The sequence below is a fragment of the Gouania willdenowi genome, chromosome 13 (genome assembly GCF_900634775.1).
Source record: "Gouania willdenowi chromosome 13, fGouWil2.1, whole genome shotgun sequence".
NCBI lineage: Eukaryota > Metazoa > Chordata > Actinopteri > Blenniiformes > Gobiesocidae > Gouania > Gouania willdenowi.
The window spans coordinates 3,552,946-3,574,406 of NC_041056.1; the positions used below are offsets into that span (position 1 = coordinate 3,552,946).

Genomic DNA, 21,461 nt, shown 5'->3' on the forward strand with positions numbered 1-21,461 from the left:
ATTTATTTTTTTAAATTGCTTTAACCTTAAATCCAGTGTTCCCAGTAGAGACTACCTGAGAGTCTGATGTTTATTTACAGAGTTGAATGATTGTACAACAGTGCCACCTACAGGCACATAAAGAAGTCACACTTTGGTCACTAATCCTAACTTATTCCTTTACTCAAACTCATTATTTTGAGTTTAAACAGAAAATATATATATATTTTTTAATTTTGTGTAGGTCTTACAGTAATATGTCGTATTTCATCATTTACAGAAGTAATTTACTGCCCAGTGATGACAAAATCAGTCACAAACATCTGGATTTGGCCACATTCTTTAATCTATTGTGGTAGAAAATAATAAAATAATAAACCATTTTTATTCACATCGTTTTAAAAAGCTTTCATATTTGTAAGCCTTAGTTAATAAATAAGAGAAAATGCACTTTGTTGTAACTAATATCACAAAATGCTTTAAAACTAAGCAAAGCAATAATAAAGAGTTATTTCCTGCCTCAAACTGAAATGTTTGCTCCATTAAAACATATAGTAGCTAAATGTTAATTTAATTATATGTGCAGTTAATAAAAGACGTGTTAAAACTTGTTTTAACTTACCCCATAAAACCTATTTAATCTATTATAAACCATTACAATATATGGGTGTGTAATTTATAATGATATTTTTTTCAGTCACGTGTTGCGTTCATTGTCTCGTCTGTAATTTTGACGCTTGTGTGTTGCACTGCTAGGATTTCGGTGACTTGATAAAATTCCAAAATTTACAATCTAATTAATCTAAGTATGACACAAATTTTACAACTAGAATAAAAAAAAATTACGTTCAGGTTTAAACAATCTAATCTTCGTCTTTACGGAAAACGGACGTAAATCAGACTTTTAACTTCCTGAAACGGAAATAGCCACACGGCACGAGCTGTAACCTTTAACAACATATTTTGGGGAAAATATCATGCGTTTGTACAACTTTTGTTTAAATTTTAACCATGTGGGTAAAAGGTTTTAAACGTGTTTGGAAGAGATAAACATTACACACTGATTTGTCAAATAATGCGCCAAATATCACGTTACAATCTCGCGAGATTTGAGTTTCGACGCCTTTAACAAGCCTGTCGGTAATTACGTCAAAATAAGGAAAAAGCGATGATACGGAAATAGGTGTAATCTCAATTTTAGAAGATTTGAAAGCCAAAATCTGTGATTTTAATCAATAGAAGTGAATAAAATCTGGGATTTTGTTCATTTTAGTCTAATAGGAGACTTATAGGAAAGCGTCCACTGGGATTCCAGGATTTCTCCTCCAGTTTTGCAGGTAAAACAAACACTGTACAGTTAATTATTTATTTTAAACTTTTACATATTGAAACTAATCTACATCCAGTGCTTCTCAAACCTTTTTGGCTATTTCTCTCTTTAAACAAAGGTGAACTTTCAAACCTCCTTAAATAATCCTGACAAATAACATATTTTCATATTTATTGATAAATCTAAAACTAAATACCTGCATTATAAAACAAATGTATAAGTGCAGCAGTCAAAACTACCGAAAATAACCAAACATTGTTTGCAATTTGTGCCAAAAAGCTTAAGAAAACAAAAAAGAAAATAAAGTGCACGTATGAAATTATCTAACAAGGGTCATCACATTAAATTAAATAAATCAAAACTAAAAAACCAAATTAAATCAATCACCTGCATTAAAAAAACAAATGTAAAAGTGCAGTTGTCAAAAATACAGGAAATAAAACATTGTTTGCAATCTGTGACAAAAAGCTTTAGAAATTCAAATAAAATAAAGGAAATTATTGAAAGTTTGTTTTTGGAATGTGAAATGCATGCCAGCGTTAATCATTATTTATCAAGTAGAGTTTCTTTTTAATAATACAAGGAATGTGACTTGGTGGATGGTGAAAAAGTGGCGAAATAGTTAGATACGAATAATAATAATATAGAGAATAACTATGAATATGGACATACATACATGTAGTGTACTGTTACATATTTGCACTTTTGTTCCACGTTACATTTTGTTCCTGGTCGTATATCTAATGTAGTCTGATAATTAAATTTGAATTTCTGCTACTTTTTTAGGTTTTGTCTAATGTTAATGATCTTTATTGTCACCAAGAAAGGTTTTTAAGAAGATTGGCATGAAATAGAAAACGTCCTCCTGTTTGTCGCGCCCCACCTGTCATACCTCCATTCCCCACCAGGGGGAAAAGCAGGTCACACACTGGTTTTAATGTTGTTTTCCATTTAATTTGATTTAATTTATTTGAAGAAAAAAAAAAGTCAAATCACTGACATTTTTCCAATCAGTCACTCTTGCAGTATTTTTTGTCTCAGTGGATCAATGTTAAAATCCCTTTAATGTATTTATTCAGACTTTATAGTCTCACTGTTTGTCTCTCAGTAGCATGAACAATGAACAATAGTCCCCACATGTTTGTGTGAAACTGTACATTACTGTTATGACTACCACGGCCAATAGCCTCATAGAGAAGCACATATTATACAGACGATGCATGTGCATTATTTAAACCCGTAGACTAGTGAATGACTTTCAGTTGTAATATTTATTATTAAAGTGTATAACAATAATAATAATAATACGTGTGTAAATATTATAATACCTGTACAAAAGTTAAACAATTACAAACTGGTGCAATAAAACTGTGTTTTTTAGAAAATGGTGTGTTGTTATGTTATATCTAGCATGGCTACTTGTTGTTTTAATAATTTTCCACAGATTGTTTTAGAGATTTAAAAGCTTTTAGAACAACTAAATAATAACGGGTGCTTTTTTTTTTTTTAACTATTTTATTCGTGAAATCCTCTGTAAAGGAACCTTTACAACTAGTGACCATGACTATGGTCAGTTTTTATAAAAAAACCAAACTGTGATTTTATCTGATCTGAGGGTCACTTTATTAACAATACTGTCAGCATTTAGAATAATCTGAGCATTAATACAGGAAAGCGGTTTTTTTTTTTGTGCTTTTGTTTTTTTCTGTATTTCTCAGATTAATAATTTATTTGGGAATTGGAGATTAAAAAAATTAATTTCTTAAATGTATCTTTTCTTTTTTGTCATAAATGCAGTAAGATGAGTGTTGGCTGCTGTAAAAGTTTGACTATTCCTTATTTTTTGTGTCCCTGCTTTGACATTCTGTATTATCTCAGCTATAAACTGATCCATATTTTTCTTCTGTTGGTATTTCAAGTTGAAATTTAAATGATCAAAATGAAATAAAAACAAAAAACTGAATATCCCTCCACTAGTGCAAATATATTTTTATTTTTTAAAAACTTAATGTGCCAGCTTCAATATATGCAAATCAAGGTTTAAAAAAAAAAAAAAAAACTATTAATAAAGATGATACAGAATGTAACAGCAGGGACACAAAAAATAAGGAATTAAGCTTTTACTGGATTTATGCCCAACAAAAAGAAGTTAAATTAAAGCAAAAATGCCATTTTTTTAGTCTCCAATTCCCAAATAAATGAAGCAAAGAGACGTTTTAAAAAATCTATATGAAAAGTTTATAAAACCTGAAAAATACACAAAACCTCCCAATTTTCTTGTTTGGATTTCATTATATTATTTTAATTTAATATATTTTGTTGATATTTACCGCCTACACACACAGATATTTAAAACTTTCATGTGTGAATTATGTCAAAAACAATGGACATCAATCAATAAGCCAGATGTTTATTGGAAGACAAACCATCATCCAACACATGGCATCACATCCAGGCCTCTAGGCTTTTTCCCACACACGTGCACATTCCCATTCCTGACTTCACGCTCCTCTAAAACACTCTTCTGAAGTCCTAAATAAAGTGCTTTGAAATGTCGGTTTGGCAGAAGTCTGTAGTACGACGCCGTGCTACGAGACCAGCCTGATGCTGCAGATGTTGTCCCGCTGCATAGAGGCTCCAGCAGCATTTCACTTCATATATTTGTGCTTTTTTTTATTACGAGTTATAAATATTTACATATTATTGTTCTCGATCCATGAAAGAACATTATAATTTTTTTTATTCCATTTAATTTATTTTATTCGTGACCCGACTCTCACAAAAAAGCTGATCAGCTGACCATAATATAATATATAGATAAACGCAGAGAAAAGTAATGGCTCACTGACGTCAGCGCTTTAGCTACAGACCTTTTGTTTCACTTACTGTAATATACTGTAGCATTAGTTGAGTGAATGACATTCAGCCGGTGTTTTAACTGAATTTTGATTGAATTTTATCTGTTTCGTCTACATAATTATTTCATTTTAAGAGACAGGAAACTATGGAAGGCCGATTCCGCCACAAAAAATAAATAAATCACTACAGCAAGTCATAATTATGAGTTAGTAAAGTCATCATTTTAAGTTAGAAAGTCATAATTATGAGATATAAAGTCAAAATTACGAGAATAAAGATAAATTATAAGGTATAAAGTCATAATTATGAGACAAAAAGTCATTATTATGAGATAGACAGTCATAATTATGACAAAGAAATCATAATTATGAGACAAAGAAATCATAATTATGAGATAAAAAGTCACAATTATGACAAAGTTTTTTATTAGCAGAAACGGCTTCCATAGCAAACGCATCGTCTACCATCTTTCAGACAAAAATGTTTGCTTTGTCCGATCTCAGATACAGTTACTACTATAAATATACATTATACAACTGTGTCACTTTATTGCCTGTGGTTTTTTGTTAAATGCTGAGAAAAGTAAGAGCGAACAGCATTTTGCTCTTTCCGTTATTGTGAGAATGCCGTACTGAGATCGTGGCGTTCGTTTATTCACAGCTAGCGTGTCTCCTACTTTTGTCCAATTTTGCCAAACAGGCCAAACCAACATTAGGAATAGTTCTGGCACTTTTATTTTCCCGCTAAATGTTTAGCTCTCAGGTGGTGCTCACAGCCTCTATTTATACCTTTTCTTATTAGCTATAATTGTTACCAAGGCAACGCGCATACTCCCTTGATTGGCTGCTGAAGCGAGCCAGAGACGGGAGAAATTGTTCTGTTTCCATGACAACGTCATACAGCAGTGGTTTCCAACCTTTTTCTTGTCGTGACCCTATTTTTATATGTCTCTGGTGACCCCCAGAGAGAAAGTCTTTCTCTAAAATATATTTTTTTTTTATCATGTTTATTATTCAAATACAAAGTGACAATATGTGTCAGCTCAGATATTTTCATACTGCTTTTTATTTTAAGGTAGTAGTGATTTAAACGGTGAACTTGGGGATTCATTATGTACATGTTATGCACATAATGACAATTAAATCCTTGAATTTTTTTTAACTGTGTGCAACATTAAAGATAAATACATTAAAAAATGATATATAAAATTCAATTTTAATCAGTAATCATTTTTTATATTTTATTACCACTAGACATTTCAGGTGACCCCATTTTATTTCCAGGCCACCCCAAGGTTGAAAAACACTGCCATACAGCATTCTTTTCTCACTCGCTTTTTTGTCTGAAGTTGAATTTAATTCAAACACCTCAATTTAGTTAAACGAGACACTTCTCTGAATAACCAATCACAGGCTGTTTCAAATGTTGTCTTCTAACATGAAAATCATCGTTTGGTTAAAAATATCGTCCAAAACAGTTCAATGAGAAATGATGAGACCAAGTGGTAAAGCATCATGTGATCGATATCGACTGGTTAGACTGTCATTGATCGGTAATCTGTGATCGGCCAGTGAGGACTAGCAGCATCATCATGTTTTGCGTCATCTTCATCGTCCATGTCCTGGAACAAACCCCGGTGCCTGAAGTCCTCTGAGCTCCTGTGGGAGGGGCCACTGGTTCTAACTGGTCCCAGTGAAGAATCCATTATTGCTTCATGGTGTTCTTGAAGGTCCACCTCTGCCCAGAGCAGGGCTGCAGCACCAGCAGGTGACCAAAGTAAATGTTGGCCGGGACCACCTCCAGGCAGCGGCCCGAGGCCCGGTTAATGATAGATTCATTCTGAGGGCAGAGAGAGGAATCAGAATTAGAAAAGATTCACCAAGTACAGTTTAAAAACAGCGCAAAGAATTTAACTTGGCAGTTGGTGCGAAGAACACATGCACCAACACACCGAGGCAGCCATCTGCGGCGCCATGATGTAAATGAAAAAGTGAGAAAATAGGAGGAAAAGAGGGTAGAAGGGGAGAAAAGGCAGGTCCTAAACTGAGTTCTCTTTGGGGAGCACAGTGTAAAACTAGGAAAAACCTCCTCAGCGTACATAAGCAATGAAACACAATTACAACAAAATTCAGGGACACAGCACGTATGGTCGGGGAAAGGGGAGGATTGCAGCTGACCGCTGGGGGGCGCGTGCGTGCAGCGCCCCTCCTGCTGCCACCACATGGGAGGGAGGAGGGATTGGGGGCCAAGGAAGGCGTTGAAACATGATCCCGATCGCTCCATTCTGTACAGCCCAGCCCGGTGCAGATGACGTGAAACGACGTTGGGTAGATCTGAGTTCAGAAACAAAGTTCACAGGTCTGTGTTGGGGAGGAAGAGGAGGAGTAGGAGGAGGAGGAGGAGCGTCATTCTACACAAACATCCTGGAGAAAAGATAAGTCGGCCTTGAACGGCTGGCTGTGGGTAATCGAATGTAGATAAGGATTTGTTTTCGGCCGGCTGAGCCCAATTTTTCGTCAGCTTTTGGGGTCTACCTCTCAACCAGTAACTCCAATATGAAGTGGGCATGAACGTCTCCTACCTGAGAGAACTGCCACGTCTTCTGCTTGGCGTCGCTGACTTTGTCACAGTTGAGCAGCTGAGGGAAGCTGCTGAGCTGGTCGTCCACCACACAGCGTGTGTCCTCGCCCGTGCTGCCCAGAGGGCCCAGAAACAGGAGACCCCCCATGGTGTAGCGCCCTAACTGAGGGCCACAACAGACAGGATGTTTACAGCACTCTGAGGAACCCCTGTACATTGAGACAGTGCTGCTGTACCTGAGGACCATATCCATGACACGGGTGTAACGTGGCCGTGTGGTTCTCCTTCGTTCCCTGATCCATGCACAGGTGGCTCGCATTGGAGTTCCTAATCTGAAACCGTTCATAGCATTTTAAAGCAGACATGGACAACTGGTGGCCCTCAGACAGATTCCAAAAACATACACAAAACAACAACAACATATAGCAATATATATCACAATATCAATAATTACAAATTTCACCTTTACACATATAAAATGGAATAAAACACAATTTATTTAATTTTTTTAAACTAACTAATTCAAGTATCAATATAAAAAACAAGTGGTTTATCAAACCGTCAAATTACATTTTTCAACAAAGTTTAACTTTTGCTTCTACAACAGATTTTGATTCTGTTAAGTCATTAAAAAAAAAGAAAAAGTAACCACATACATCTATAAAAGTGCCCAGTATGTTTTATGAAAATAAAGTTCCATCAACTTCCAGCTGAAATGCATTGAGGAGTGATGTAGTTTATGTTTAGGCCTGACGTGAACACAAAGAAACTTAAGTTGCTGACTCACCTCGCCGTAGAAAACTGTGTCATTGTATCGTCTCATCTCTGGATAAACGTTGTCCAGGTACCACTGGAAGCTCTTACACTGCAGACTGGTCCTCAGAGCGACCCTCTGAGAGATGTCACCGTAATCAATGCCGTGATTCTGCAAAATAAAAAAAAGCTTAAAACTAATATTGCAGGACATCCAGAAACGGCTCAAAAGTGTCGCCTCGTTCATCGGCTCTTGTATCTAAGTTTGACAGCGTCTGCCTGTCGGTGTTACGGTTCTACTAGTGGTCATGTTAGCTCGTGTGTGCCACGGACTGTAACGATAAATGAATGCATAGTTGTCATCTGTACTGTGAATTTTTTGTATTGTGACTAAAAAAAGTAGTTCAGATTCATGCAGAAACTGAGTGAACACATTGAGGCTTCACTTCTGATGTAATGCATCACCAGTTATAACAATCACCAGTTGAACTTAGGGTGGACATGTCCTCTTTTCACGACTGTCCGGCCATATTTGAAAAACTGAAAATGTTCTAGTTTCCCAGGGACCTTGAAGTTAATTAAAAAGACCGTAACTCTGCTAATATTTGCTTTATCTGTGAAATTTTAGTCATTTTTGAAAGCTAAGGACTGGAGTTGCTCCTTAGAACCTGTGTCATGCAAGTACGGTAATTACAAACCACATTTAAAAAACATCTGCAAATTGTTTTTTATGTCACTTTTGACTAGATTTACAGCAATATTTGTGAAATTTGTTGTTTTTTTTTCAAAGATATGCAGTAATGATGATGTTTAATTTAAATGTTAAATTTAAATGTTAAATCTAAATGCTAAATCTAAACAGTAAATTTGCATATTAGCTAAATATTTAGTTTAACCCGTTACATTTAGATTTAATATTTAACATTTACATTATATTTTTATTTCTGGTCAAAAGTAACAAATTTCACATACGTTTTTTAAAGCGTGGTTTGTTGCTAAATGTTGCAAAAAGTTGCTGTTTATTTTAGCATGCACAACTTTACAATCGGCGCCCTATACGTGATGGAATCATTAAAGATGCCACCTTTTTTTTTTTTTTTGACAAAATGGGCATACACAAACTACTTTTGATACTTTGTGGTTCTTTCTTCCTCCAGAAGAAGAGCAAAGTCTGTGGGAAGCTCAATAGTGTTTTCTCTCTCACCTCCATGGGAATGTTCCAGGCCAGGTACACGTTGGACTTGTACTCGTCCATCCAGACCTCAGCCACACGCAGGGCATTTCGTCGCATCTGTAACACTATGTTACTGTGGTAGGGCTTCTTCATCCGTGCAACGTGAGCCACCCTGGAGCACGGCAGCACCTCCATGCTGCCCCCACATAGCCACACCTGAAGGAATGTAACCGATTAGCACAACGTTAGCGTCACATGTATAAAATATATCATCATGTGCTTTATTCAGTAGGTTATTGGTTAAAATCTCTGAATATTGAACTTGACCACGTACTACTAGCAAAACTACCACACAGCTAACTCTCAGCACGCCACTAAAGTATGCTAACCAGTGAGCTAACGAATAAGCTAGCTTTCATTTTTGCAGCTGAGCCCTTACATTTCAAACTAAAGGTACCTGAAGGGAATATTAACTACAAGCTTTCATCAAAAGAATACAAATATAATACAAGAGGTTTACTGGGTCACCGTTTGTGTCGGGTCTCAGATTTTACTACTACTAGCATAAAAGTGGCGGCCATGTCTCCGTGAAAACCCGTTTTTTCATACTCCTGACTTTTAAAGAAAGTTGCCCTGCTTAACTTCTAGCATTAGGCTATATCTGATCCTGTGATAGAGGTTGAAATTAAAATTCATTACAGGTTCTCAACCATGGGGTCTGAACCCCATTTGGGGTTGCAAGGAGATAATTTTTACCATTTTTGTGCAACTACACCAAACTTGCCATATTTTAACCTATTTTCTTTACTTTTCTTGCCATATTTTTTGCTCCTTTTAATGCATTTTTGCTACATTACTCCCATTTCTGCCACTTTTCCATCAAAGACATTCTCAGCACTTATAACCTTTCCACCACTTTTCCACCTAAAGTTGCATATGTTGACCCATTATTGTCACTTTTAACCTCTTTTCACCATAATTCATGCTTATTTTTTGCAAATTTAACCACATTCATGATTTCTCATGCCCATTATTTGCCAGTTTAAACTAATTGTTCCTACTTTATAAATTACATTAACCCCTCCCCCATTTGTGCCACTTTTAAGCCATTATTAACACACACTTTAAATCCTTTTTACCACTTTTTCTGTCTGTTAATTTAAAATCCCATTTCACCAACTTTTCCTCCATTTTTGGTCACTTTTAACCCATTTTATTTCTGATTAAAACAAGGATTTACATCTTTAAGATGACTATTTACTATGGCACAAATAATACTAAATGTCCTGGATAACAGCGGATATTATTCAGATAAATAAATAAATGTGGTTATCACAGATTCATAGAACAATGGACCATCATTTTGCTGACTTTATTCCCCCTTATAGATGGCCCCATCGCCACACTATAAATAATGTTTAGTGTAATGCTTTGTGAAAATGTTCACATTTGAACAGAAATCATTTATTTTTGGTCCAACGTTTCTTCATCTGTAGGTAAATCCTGTTTTTGCTCCCATTTGGTGCAGAGTTTTGGTATTTGGTTTTGTGGTATGTCTGCTACTAGGGTTGGGACAATATACACAGTCCACAAGACGATATATGATACCTGGCTCATGATACACAATATACAGTATTTGTAAAGAGGAAAAATAACCCAAAAAAAAAATGAATGTAGCGACACACAAACCCGGATTCCCAGCTCTATGTTCTCTCCTCCGTACACGTCCATGCCCGAGTCCAGCAGCCCCAGCTTCCCAAAGTAGTCTCTGTTGGCCACGAAGGAGCAGCCAATCATAGCAGGAGTCCTGTGGGTAGAGCACACCGATTGGCTGAAGTAACACACTGTTCACAACGTTGTACTCAGCTCAGTTACTAATAAAATGAGCCATTCTATTACAATCTATTCTATATATGTCGATGTTTAAAAATGGAAGCCAATATTCACTCATTACAGCAGCAGAAGATAAATAGTAAAATCAATAATATACTATGTACAGTACCTATAAGGAAATTTAAACTGAAAAATGAAAACAGAACAGTAAAGTACACATACTTCAATAATACGAGATAATAATGTATACTTTATTAATCACCGTAGTGAAATTATTCTCTGCATTTTACCCATTTTCTGTGAGGGCTGTTTGCCAATAAGAGAGGGCTTTGTATGGAATATTAGATATTATTGCACATATATCTTATCCTATATAAGTTATTGTACATCTTTTATCTACAGAAGTGGATTAGGACCAACTTTAATGAAGAAAATAATTTTGGACAAATCAAGATTAAAGTTGAAATACAATGTTGAGATTGAAGTTGAAATTATAAATAAATAAATAAATATATATATATAAATATAAATAAACCTAAAATACAATATCGTGATCAAAGTCAAAGTTTTGCTATTAAAGTCAAATCTACAGAAGCTGACTAAGGCCAATTTGTTCATGTAACATGTTTCATAAACAAATCAAAAATCAAAAACTAAATTAAACTAATCACCTACATAAAAAAACATGTAAAAGTGCAGCCGTCAAAAATACAGTAAATAAGCAAACATTGTTTACAATCTGTGTCAAAAAGCTTAAAAAAACAAAAAAGGAAATTACATTTTTAAGTCAGCTATTGAAAGTTTTATTGTGAAGTAAATGTCGAAGATCACTTTAGTCAATAGCTTTATTTATTATGCATTTTAGATTTGGCAGTAAGGCTGTGTTCAGGGACCTCTCTGCCCTTTCCAGCAGCTGCGTGGAAAGTCCAAAGCAAAAGGAGCTCCAATTTGCTTTTCCATGAGCTACATGGAGAGGCATAAGCAGAGAGAGCGGTCAGCAGGACCCACTGGAACAGAAGCACAGATGTTTAGATGGGGTGAAGGTGGGTTGTGATGCGTTGGCAGACGAAGCGTGTGGAAGTAGGCGTGTTGCCGTGGTTTAAATGCAGCGCTGAAACCAACTCTAACAGAACATGATCAGCTGGATGATTAACTGATTAGGGGATGGATGCTGTCAGTCGTTAACAGCTACTGAGAGAAGAGGCGGGACTCGCTTGACTTCCGTGCCTCCCCGAACTTTAGTTCCATGTTATATTTTGTTCCCAGTCGCATATCTAATGCAGTCTAATAACTTAATCTTCTTTTAATTTCTACTACATTTTTATTGTGAATAAAGAAAGGCATTTAAGATTGGCATGTCATTGAAAATGTCCTCCTGTTTGTCACGCCCCACCTGTCATACCTCCATTCCCCCACAGGGGGGTGCGCCACACACTTTGAGAAGCACTTGTTGTAGGTTAAGGCATCTTATTGTATTTAATTGCATCTTATCTTATCGCGTCTTATCAAATATTGTATCTCAGTGTATTGTAGCTTATGGGGTTATTGTACAGTAGGTTAAGGCATCTTATCGTATCTATTTGCATCCTATTTTATTCAATCTTTTTACATCTCATCATATCTTATCGTGTTGTCATATTGTATTGCAACTTGTTTGATCATATTCTATCTTTAAAAATCTTAATGTCTCATGAAATCTTAGTTAATAAAGACATATCTTAACCTTATGTTGGGTTTCCTCTATTTGTATTTACATTATACGTACTTTGTTTAGTGTTTTGTATATGATATATATAATATAAAGATAATGTGAATCAACTGTGATCGTGTGTGTTCTGTGCGTTACCTGATGGGGGCAGACACGTCCCCCGCCTCCCACCACTGTTTGGGAGGATTGATGTACATGCACCACAGCTCCCAGTTATAGCCGTGGCCTGAATTCTCGTAGCGTTCCACTTCAAAACTGTTGTGCTTTATGTTGTCGATGGAGGGCAGGATGATCCTGGTGCGCTCTTCTTTTATTCTGGCGAGCACCGGCTCTGCCCTGAAAACCCACAAACACCGACACGCTTGGCAGAGCTTCTCTTAACATCCACACTCCTGCACTTCAATAAAAAGAAAAAAAGTCCCCCAAGTCCCACCAACTTTATTGCAAATTCCATTTGATTCGGCTGAGTGCAGCCCTGCAGGGCACCAGTGTGCTGATGCCGACTCCACTCTGCTGTGTTCACACTTAAAAGCAGCTGAGCTGAGCGACATGAAAAGCTGCAGTGTGGTAAAATCCCAGCACTAGGACCTCTGCACGAACCTTCATCTTTAAATACATCCCACTGTCATCATTGCTTTGTGTAAATGCTCTGATGTTTTTCAAAATCACAAATCAAACCTCATTCTCCTAAATCGTTAAACTGCCGGAACACGAATGATGAGTTTTTGGTTGGTTGGTTGGTTGGTTAGTTTATTAATTGGTTGGTTGGTTGGTTGGTTGACCTACTTGTTGGTTGGTTGATTTGGTTTAGTGCTTAGTTTATTGGTTGGTTGGTTGGTTGACCTACTTGTTGGTTGATTGATTGATTGGTTAGGTGGTTAGTTTCTTCGTTGGTTGGTTGGTTGGTTGACCTACTTGTTGGTTGGTTGATTGATTGGTTAGGTGGTTAGTTTATTAATTGGTTGGTTGGTTGGTTGACCTACTTGTTGGTTGATTGATTGGTTAGTTTATTAATTGGTTGGTTGGTTGATCTACTTGTTGGTGGATTAATTGGTTGGTTGGGTGGATTGTTTGGGGTCTGATTGCAGTGCATGAGTCTCTTATTTAGATGCTAACTGGATTAGTTGGTGACTAATGTTGCTTTAGTCTAAAACGCTCTCGCATGTCGAGCAGCACTTTTCTCTATCCAAATCCTTTTACAGTTCTAGTGTTTTTTGTTTTTGAATGAATGTGTAATAGTAACGTAGGAGTTACTCACCAAGACGGGGTGAATTCCACATGAGCGTCAAAGAATCCAGTCACCTCAGCGGTCGCCACCTTCCAGCCCTCAATCCTGGCCCGGATCAGACCTTCTCTGTTCTGGTTCCTAACGATCTTCACCAGGCCAGGGTAGCGCTTGTTCACGTAGTCCTCCAGAGGCCGTTTGAGCTGCTCTGCAATTCAACACAATTCACTTTTATCCAATACAACACTCGCCATAACAAATTAAAACAGCTACTGTAGTTGTACGTATGTGAGCAGCTGTGGATTAGACACTATTTAAAATGTAAAAACATTGGTTCATGAGTATAATATGAGATAACAAAGGAGCAATAACAGAGTTTAAAAATGTGCACACAGGGCTTACCATAATAATTCTAGTGTGATGAAAGAAGCTGAAACTTAGCAGTAAGAAGAAAGAAGGAAGCATTTAAAACTGAGCAAACGCCTTCTGTTACTCCTGTGATGGTTTCTTTATGGTTCTCCTGGGGAACCTTGTTTTAGAGGATTTAAGGTTAAGAAATAGAACATAGACAAAAGGCAAATATTCTTAGTGTTTTAAAGCAGTTTTAGAGGAAATTAAATGTCAGAAAGTACAGCAACGAGCAGTGTTTCTAAGCATGAGAGAGACACGTCACACCTTTAAACAACTTGCATCTTTTTAGGGTCTTGTTGTGCCAGCTACTGCCCCCTGGTGAATTGGAGGGTTGTGTAAATATACTCAAACTCATTCATATTGAAGGTTTGACCACAGTAGAATAGGAAAATTAAACTGCAATGTAAAATGATACATCACACACTTAGAGCGAAAAATAAAGAAACACAAGTGACATGGACGTAAACTAACATGTCCTCCCCAAAGGGAGGAGGGAGGGTGTGTGCGTGTGCGTGCGTGTGCGTGCGCGTGCATCACTGACCGACACACCTTTTGATCTTTCTCTCTCAGCTCGTCAGCCTTTTTCCCTCCAGTCACAAACTCACGACTCATCCTCTGAATAATACACGTTTATCATCAAAAAGCACATTTCTCATTCTCTCTGTAATCTCTTCTTTTTCTCTTTCAAACTGATTTTTCACACTTTCTGAACATGTTACATTTGGTTTGTGCAGTTATTTTATCTCCTTTCCATTGCTTGTAGTACATACTGTAAGTGGACATGTTATTATTATTAATAATATTATTTATTTATTTCATACATATTTATATTATAGAATTTTTATGTATTTTATTATTTATATGTATTGTATTTTATTTATACTAAGATTTTTTAATTATATTGTATTACATATATTTCACAATATTTTCAATTCATTAATTTCATTTTTTTCATCAATTTTTAAAAAATGTTTTTTTCAATTTCATATTTTTTTCCCCCCAGTATTATGTTTTAATCATCATTCCTCTATCCCAGGGGTGTCAAATTAATTTTAGTTCAGGGTCCAAATATGGAGCAGTTTGATCTGAAGTAGGCCATCAATTTTATGTAGGAAAACAAGTAATTCCAAATTAGTTTGCACTTCTACGTATACATAAAATACTAAATATGTAAGAAGCTGACAATATCCAAGCATTAAGTGACAGAAATCAGTCCCAACAGGATCTTCATTTTAAATTTTCTAGATTTTGTGACCAATTTCTATTTAATTAAGGGAAATGTTGAGTCATAATTTAAGGAAAATTGAAGGAATTTGTAAGAATTTTGAGTTTTTTCAACAGTTTAATATTAAAAATGACTGCAATCGTGATATAAGCAGCAGGAGTGTCGAGTTTCATTTAAACGATGATTCATGTTTTCTCTGTCATTTTTACTTCCTCCTGCGGGCCAAAATGGATGCTCCAAAGAGCCGGATTTGGCCCTCGGGCCTCGAGTTTCACACGTGCTCTATCCACTGACCGTCGTCACTGTTGTCGTCCACCAGGATGATCTCTTTGAGCAGGTGAGCCGGCGTGTGATTGATGGCCGAGTGCACCGAGCGCAGGATCACGGACAGAGCCTCGTTGACGAAGATGAAGATGAGGGAGATCTGAGGAAGATCTTTGGAGTAGTTCAGCTTCCTGCACCTGCAAAGGAGAAAAACTGAGAGTTAAACGTCCTTATCTGGAGTGACCGTTCGTATAAGTGGCTCATATCTCAGACTTTATTCACACAATAAAACAAAGACACACCCATTGTTTCCACACAGTCATTACATTATGACCAACCAGGGTCAGAAACAGAATGAACTCCAACAAAAACCCCACAAGTTTATCACCGGTTCACCACTTTAGATAGATTTTGTGTTTCTCTGAGGTTTGTGTATCATTAAATGGACTTGATTTTATATAGAGCTTTATCACCACTGAAACAGTCTCAAAGTGCTTTACACATCAGCTCTTTCACCCAATCACTCTCACATTCACACACCAGTGGGACAGGACTGCCATGCAAGGCGCTAGTCGACCACTGGGAGCATCTTAGGGTTCAGTGTCTTGCCCAAGGACACTTCGACACATAGTCAGGTACTCGATCAGAAGACGACCCACTACCACCTGAGCCACGGTCGCCATCATTACTAGCTTTTATTTTGAAATTAAACATACGGTTGCTTTAACGATGAGTCATTTTAACTCACATTTATCAAACCTATTTTACTTAATTTGGTAGTAATTGTAACAACGTCTACATATGTTTTTAATCAACAATTTAACCGGACAACATAGCCCTGCCTTTTTACACTTTGACCCTCTTCAGCCAGCACCGCTACATGCTAAGCTAACCGGTGCATGTCAGACAGCACATTTATTGTCAACAATACGGCCAACGTTTCTTATTGGTTAACCACTTTGGATAGATTTTGAATTTTTCTGAAGTTTGTGTATCACAATGAGCATTTATGTATTTATTTATTTTTTATTTTATCTCACATTGTCCAAGGATTTATTTTGAAACTCCACACACAGTCGCTTTAGTGATGAGTCATTTTAACCCACATTTATTAAACATATTTTATTTGGTTTGTTACTAACTGTTACAGCATCTACATGTTTTCATATGTTTTTATCAACAGCTTGACTCAACAACATAGCCCCGCTTTTTTATTCTTTGACCCTGCTCACCCGGCACCGCTACATGCTAAGCTAACCGAGGCATGTGAGACGGCACATTTACCGTCCACAATACGGCAAATGTTTCTAATCAATTCACCATTTTGGATAGATTTAGAATTTTGTGATTTTGAGGTTTGTGTATCACGGCAAGCATTTATTTGATAAAAATTCTCACCTTGTCTGAGCATTTATTTTGAAACTAGACGTACAGTTGCTTTAATGAGTCATTTTCACCTACATTTACCAAAAATATTTTGCTTAGTTTGGTAGTAATTGTAACGGCATCTCAGGCTCAAGTTCCACATGTGCATAAAAGAATGGACCGGTTTCAAACTCAGCAGTGAGAAATGCCTTGCTTTAGCACGGTTTATTAGCGCTGACGTAGCATTAGCAAACAGAAGCTTAAACTACGAATGTAGAAAAAAAATATAGGTTGGATAACTTATTGGCCAATATCGGCAAATGACGTTTTTTAATGAACAATTTGACCTGACAACTTAGCTCCGCCTTTTAACCTTTTGACCCTGCTAAGCTAATACCGCTACATGCTAAGCTAACCGAGGCATGTGAGACGGCACATTTACCGTCAACGATACAGTGAACGCAAACCGGTTTTCCACTTTGGATAGAGTTGGAATTTTTCTGAGGTTTGTATCACGATGAGCTTTTATTTTGAAACTAAACATACAGTTGCTTTAATGATGAGTCATTTTCACGCACATTTATCAAACTTATTTTACTCTAGTTTGATAGTAACTGTAACGATTTCTCAGGCTCAAGATCTCCATGTGCATAAACTTATGGACTAAGTTTTTATTTACCATCAGCAGTGAGAAAGATTTGCTGACGTAGCATTAGCAAACAGAAGCTTGATGAATGCACAATAAATATACCGTCAACAATACGGCGAATGCAAAGATACAAACTTGAAGTTCCTCACCGGTTCACCACTTTTTACTAAGTTGCTACATATTTTTTTTTAACTAAAACTAATGCAGTTGTACAGAATATTTAAGTGTCACGTTATTGACCCGGGAACAGATCTATTCTTCATACGTCTGTAAAAAGAAAAGAAGAGGTTAATTAATCGTGTTTTTAGGCCAGGCTCAAACGCCACTCACTTTGTTCTTCTTGTTCTTCTTCTTCTTTCTTCTTATTGTATACACGAGTTAAAATCACTACTCCTCTGTTATTCGTGAACAAATTGGGCTCAAATTTGGTAGCTATGATCTATGGATGTGTACGCATTGACGCTCGGAGACTGATTTTTGATTTGGGGCCCCAAAAGAAAAAAACAAAACAAAAGTCGATTTCTCATTTATTTGTGTGTGAAATATTACAATGGTTGGTGGTATCGAATTATTCGCACATACCAATATATAAATGGGGCCCATTACCCCGTACGTGTCACTGGGGTGCCAGGGGTTCCCCGGGGGCCCCATTTTTCAAATGACTGCTCCTCCAGCAGTTCTTGATAAATCGGAATGCAGTTTGGTATGAATAGTCTATGAATTAATATAACATGCTGGGAGCCCTTTTTTTTTTTAAATGGGGCCCATTTCCCCATTTTGGGTAATTTCCAAATTAATGGGAACATAGTCGCGTGATATATCATTTCAAAGGTAATTCAACATAGATTAGGATTATGCCCTGCATAATTTGATGAAAGCCCGGGGGCTCACCCCCTTTTCCAGTAATTTCTAAATTTCAGTTCAACGTAGATTAAGATTTTAGGTTGCACAATTTGATTTGTTTTACTTGGTGGAACCGAGTCATTTGACTGAATTCTCTGGAATGTGGTACATGCTATTTGCAGCGGAGATGTCCCTCGGGCCCGGCCGTAGTTCATCTGAGCTTGTTAGAGAGGTGCTTGTTATTAACGGAATGCATTTGTTATTGAGCTTTTTTCTGTTAAAGTATTATTAGAAGTAAAACATCTTGTCTTGATTTGAGTCTCTAGATGTGAGATCACCATCTTTTCTTTACTCACTTGCTTGGCCGATTGTCTGGTATTGTTCGGTCCAGGGAGATCCTGTCGCTGATGAAAGCGTTATAGCCGTACTTCTCCCTCAAGTACTTCGCTTCGTTCTCGTCCGCCGGTGACAGAGAGGCCGAGAAACCACTTTTACCTCGACCTGCGAAGCCCTCGATCAGGCCCAGGGATTTGGATAGACCTGCCAACGCCAAAGAATACACCTCAGGACCTTAAAACCAGAAAATGAACTCCAATGAAGGGTAACTTTCTAAGCTTTTATTAAAATATCGCCTAAGATATTTAATGATTTTAAGGATTTGTTATAAATGTTAGATTTTGATGATTGTTTTTAGTCATACGTGTTCAAACATATGCGTACTAACAGCAATAACTAAAAAAAAAATGCATTTCTTGAAGAAAATGCAAGTGATAATGCATGTGTTGATATTTACAGCTGAATCCTCTATGAATTACTGCACAAGATATGATGAAAACAGTTAAAATGGGTTGAAAAACATAGATATAGGCAATAACATGTTAGAAAAGCAATGAAAGTTGAAATAAGGTCAAAAGGTTGGAGAAAGGTGAAAAAGCTGAAGAAAGTAGAACTAAAATGAAAAATATTACTAGGTTAGAGGATCTGAAACAATCTAAATAAAGTTGGAAAAAGTTGATGAATTTCAAAAAGTTGGAAAAAGGTTGAAAAATTTTTAAATTATTGGTTGAAGTCGGAAAGGGTTAATTTTATTCAAAAACTGGTATCAGCAGAGAGGTTTTTTTCTCCTGATTCTGAATATGTGCTTGGTTTTTGTGATGATAAAAGAAAAAAAAGTGATGCACCGAAATTTCGGCCATCAAAAATTTTGGCCCTAGTAAGCACCGCAAATCTTCGACTTTTATCACAATACTTTTGAAATTTTGACCTTAATCTTGTCTTTTTGACTTCAATCTCGACATTATATTTCAACTTTAATCTTAAAAATTCAACTTTAAACTCAACATTTTGACTTTATTCTTGATTTGCCTAAAATTATTTTCTCCATCAAAATTGGCCCTAATCCACTTCCGTACAAATCATTTAATAATAGCAAACCTTCAACTTTTATCATAAAACTGTATTTTGAGTTTATCCTCAAACCTTTGACTTTAAACTTGTCTTTTCGACAATCTCGACATATTTCATAATTCTCGAAATGTTAACTTTAATCTCGACATTTAGACTTTATTCTTGATTTGCCCAAAATTATTTTCCCCATCAAAATTGGCCCGATAGTCTGCTTCCGTAGATTTGACTTGAATAGCAAACCTTCGACTTTTGAGTTTATTTTTGAAAATTCGACTTCTTTTAGACTTTAATCTTGACATCATATTTCAACTTTAGCTTCAAAATTTAAACTTTTATCTTGTCTTTTCGACTTCAATCTCAACATTATAATTCAACTTTATTCTTAAAATTTCATCTTAAATCTTGACATTTCGACTTCATTCTTAATTGCCGAATAATATTTTCTCAAAAATTGGCCCTAATCATCTTCTTACAAACCTTCGACTTTTATCACAATATTGTATTTTGAGTTTATTTTTGAAATTTTGACGGTAATCTTGTCTTTTTTACTTTAATCTTGACATTATATTTCAACTTTAGTCTCAAAATTTCAGATATAATCTCGACATTTTGACTTTATACTCTACATTTCGACATTTTGATTTGCCCGAAATGATTTTCTCCATCAAAATTGGCCCTAATTCTCTTCCGTACAAACCATTTAATAACAGCTAGAGGTTTTGTTTTGTTTTGTTTTTTTTAATTATTATTACTTTAAAAGCCGAACGTCTGTGACCGTATTTGGCTCGCGGCCCATTAATTGAGAACCCCAGGACATGAGTTTTTTACCGTTCAGTTGTCTGTAGACCACGTCCTCCAGAGCGCCCAGCCTCCTCAGCAGCGCCTCCTGGCTGACTCCGGCCCCGGGGCCGGTGCCGTTCTCCCGGGTTCTCTTCACCAGAGCCTCCGGGGCGGCCGCCGGGACGCTGCGTGTTTTGCACCGGGACCAGAAAGTCACGAAGCCCGCAGCGGCCAGCAGGTTGAGCAGCAGCAGGAGCCTCCATCTCCTGAAGACAACAGCCATTAAAAGGGTTCGGGTTCTTTGGTCCCTGTGTTCGGGTTGAGGAGCGGACCGCAGACCACAGTCATCGCCGAACCACGGAGACCACGGAGCGGATACTGCAGAACCCTGAGACCGTGTTATTGGTTCAGAGCATCAGCATCTCTCATCCCCTCATCATTCCCGATTTTCCTGCATCCTCTCCTGCAGTTTGTTCTCCCTACTGCAGGGCAGCGCTTAAAGGGGGGCCGGGGCCGGATGGAGGGCGGGGTGTCTAATAACTAATCTGCAAAGGATGGTTCTCAGAATCAGGAGGAGACACGATCTAAACGGGTGCCAAACATTCCAGTTTAGGGGCCACCGTAAATTATCAAAAATTAACAATGCAAAAAATACTCAATGAAACTTTATTTATATAGCATCTTTCTTAAAATTGAATTGTACATCAAAGTGCTTCACTTCTTGCTTCACAGAAATGTGCTTATGATTGACAAATATGTTAAAAATGATAAAAAGGTTTAGAGCCTAATGCACACAGAAGTAATTTAATAAAATATTTAAAAAGATCATAAAATAAGAGTCAGAAATAAAACATAAAAAAAAAACAAAGCAGAGAAGGGAAACATTTTTTAAATGTAAAACATTAAAATTAAAAAATATTTAAGAACCCTAAAAAAGCACGACATTAAAGCCAGACTGAATAAATTGTTTTTTATCTTGCGTTTAAATATCGTGACACTCTCGGCTCCTTTCAGATCTGCCGGCATGTCGTTCCACTGTCTTGGAGCATAAAAACTGAAAGACTTGTCTCCAAACT

At 36.7% G+C, this 21,461-nt stretch overlaps 1 protein-coding gene across 1 annotated transcript; it reads right to left on the bottom strand.

Annotated features, from left to right (window-relative positions):
- Positions 1–3,784: 3,784 nt before the first annotated feature.
- galnt17 (polypeptide N-acetylgalactosaminyltransferase 17) lies at positions 3,785–20,982 on the bottom strand. Its single transcript, XM_028465528.1, has 11 exons — positions 20,434–20,982; positions 18,555–18,738; positions 15,372–15,538; positions 13,475–13,649; positions 12,355–12,552; positions 10,365–10,482; positions 8,706–8,891; positions 7,536–7,673; positions 6,985–7,080; positions 6,750–6,911; positions 3,785–6,007 (listed from the first exon to the last, which is right to left on the bottom strand). Exons 1-11 carry the CDS (start codon positions 20,666–20,668, stop codon positions 5,873–5,875), a joined length of 1,794 nt encoding a protein of 597 aa, XP_028321329.1. The 5' UTR covers positions 20,669–20,982; the 3' UTR covers positions 3,785–5,872.
- Positions 20,983–21,461: the final 479 nt, after the last annotated feature.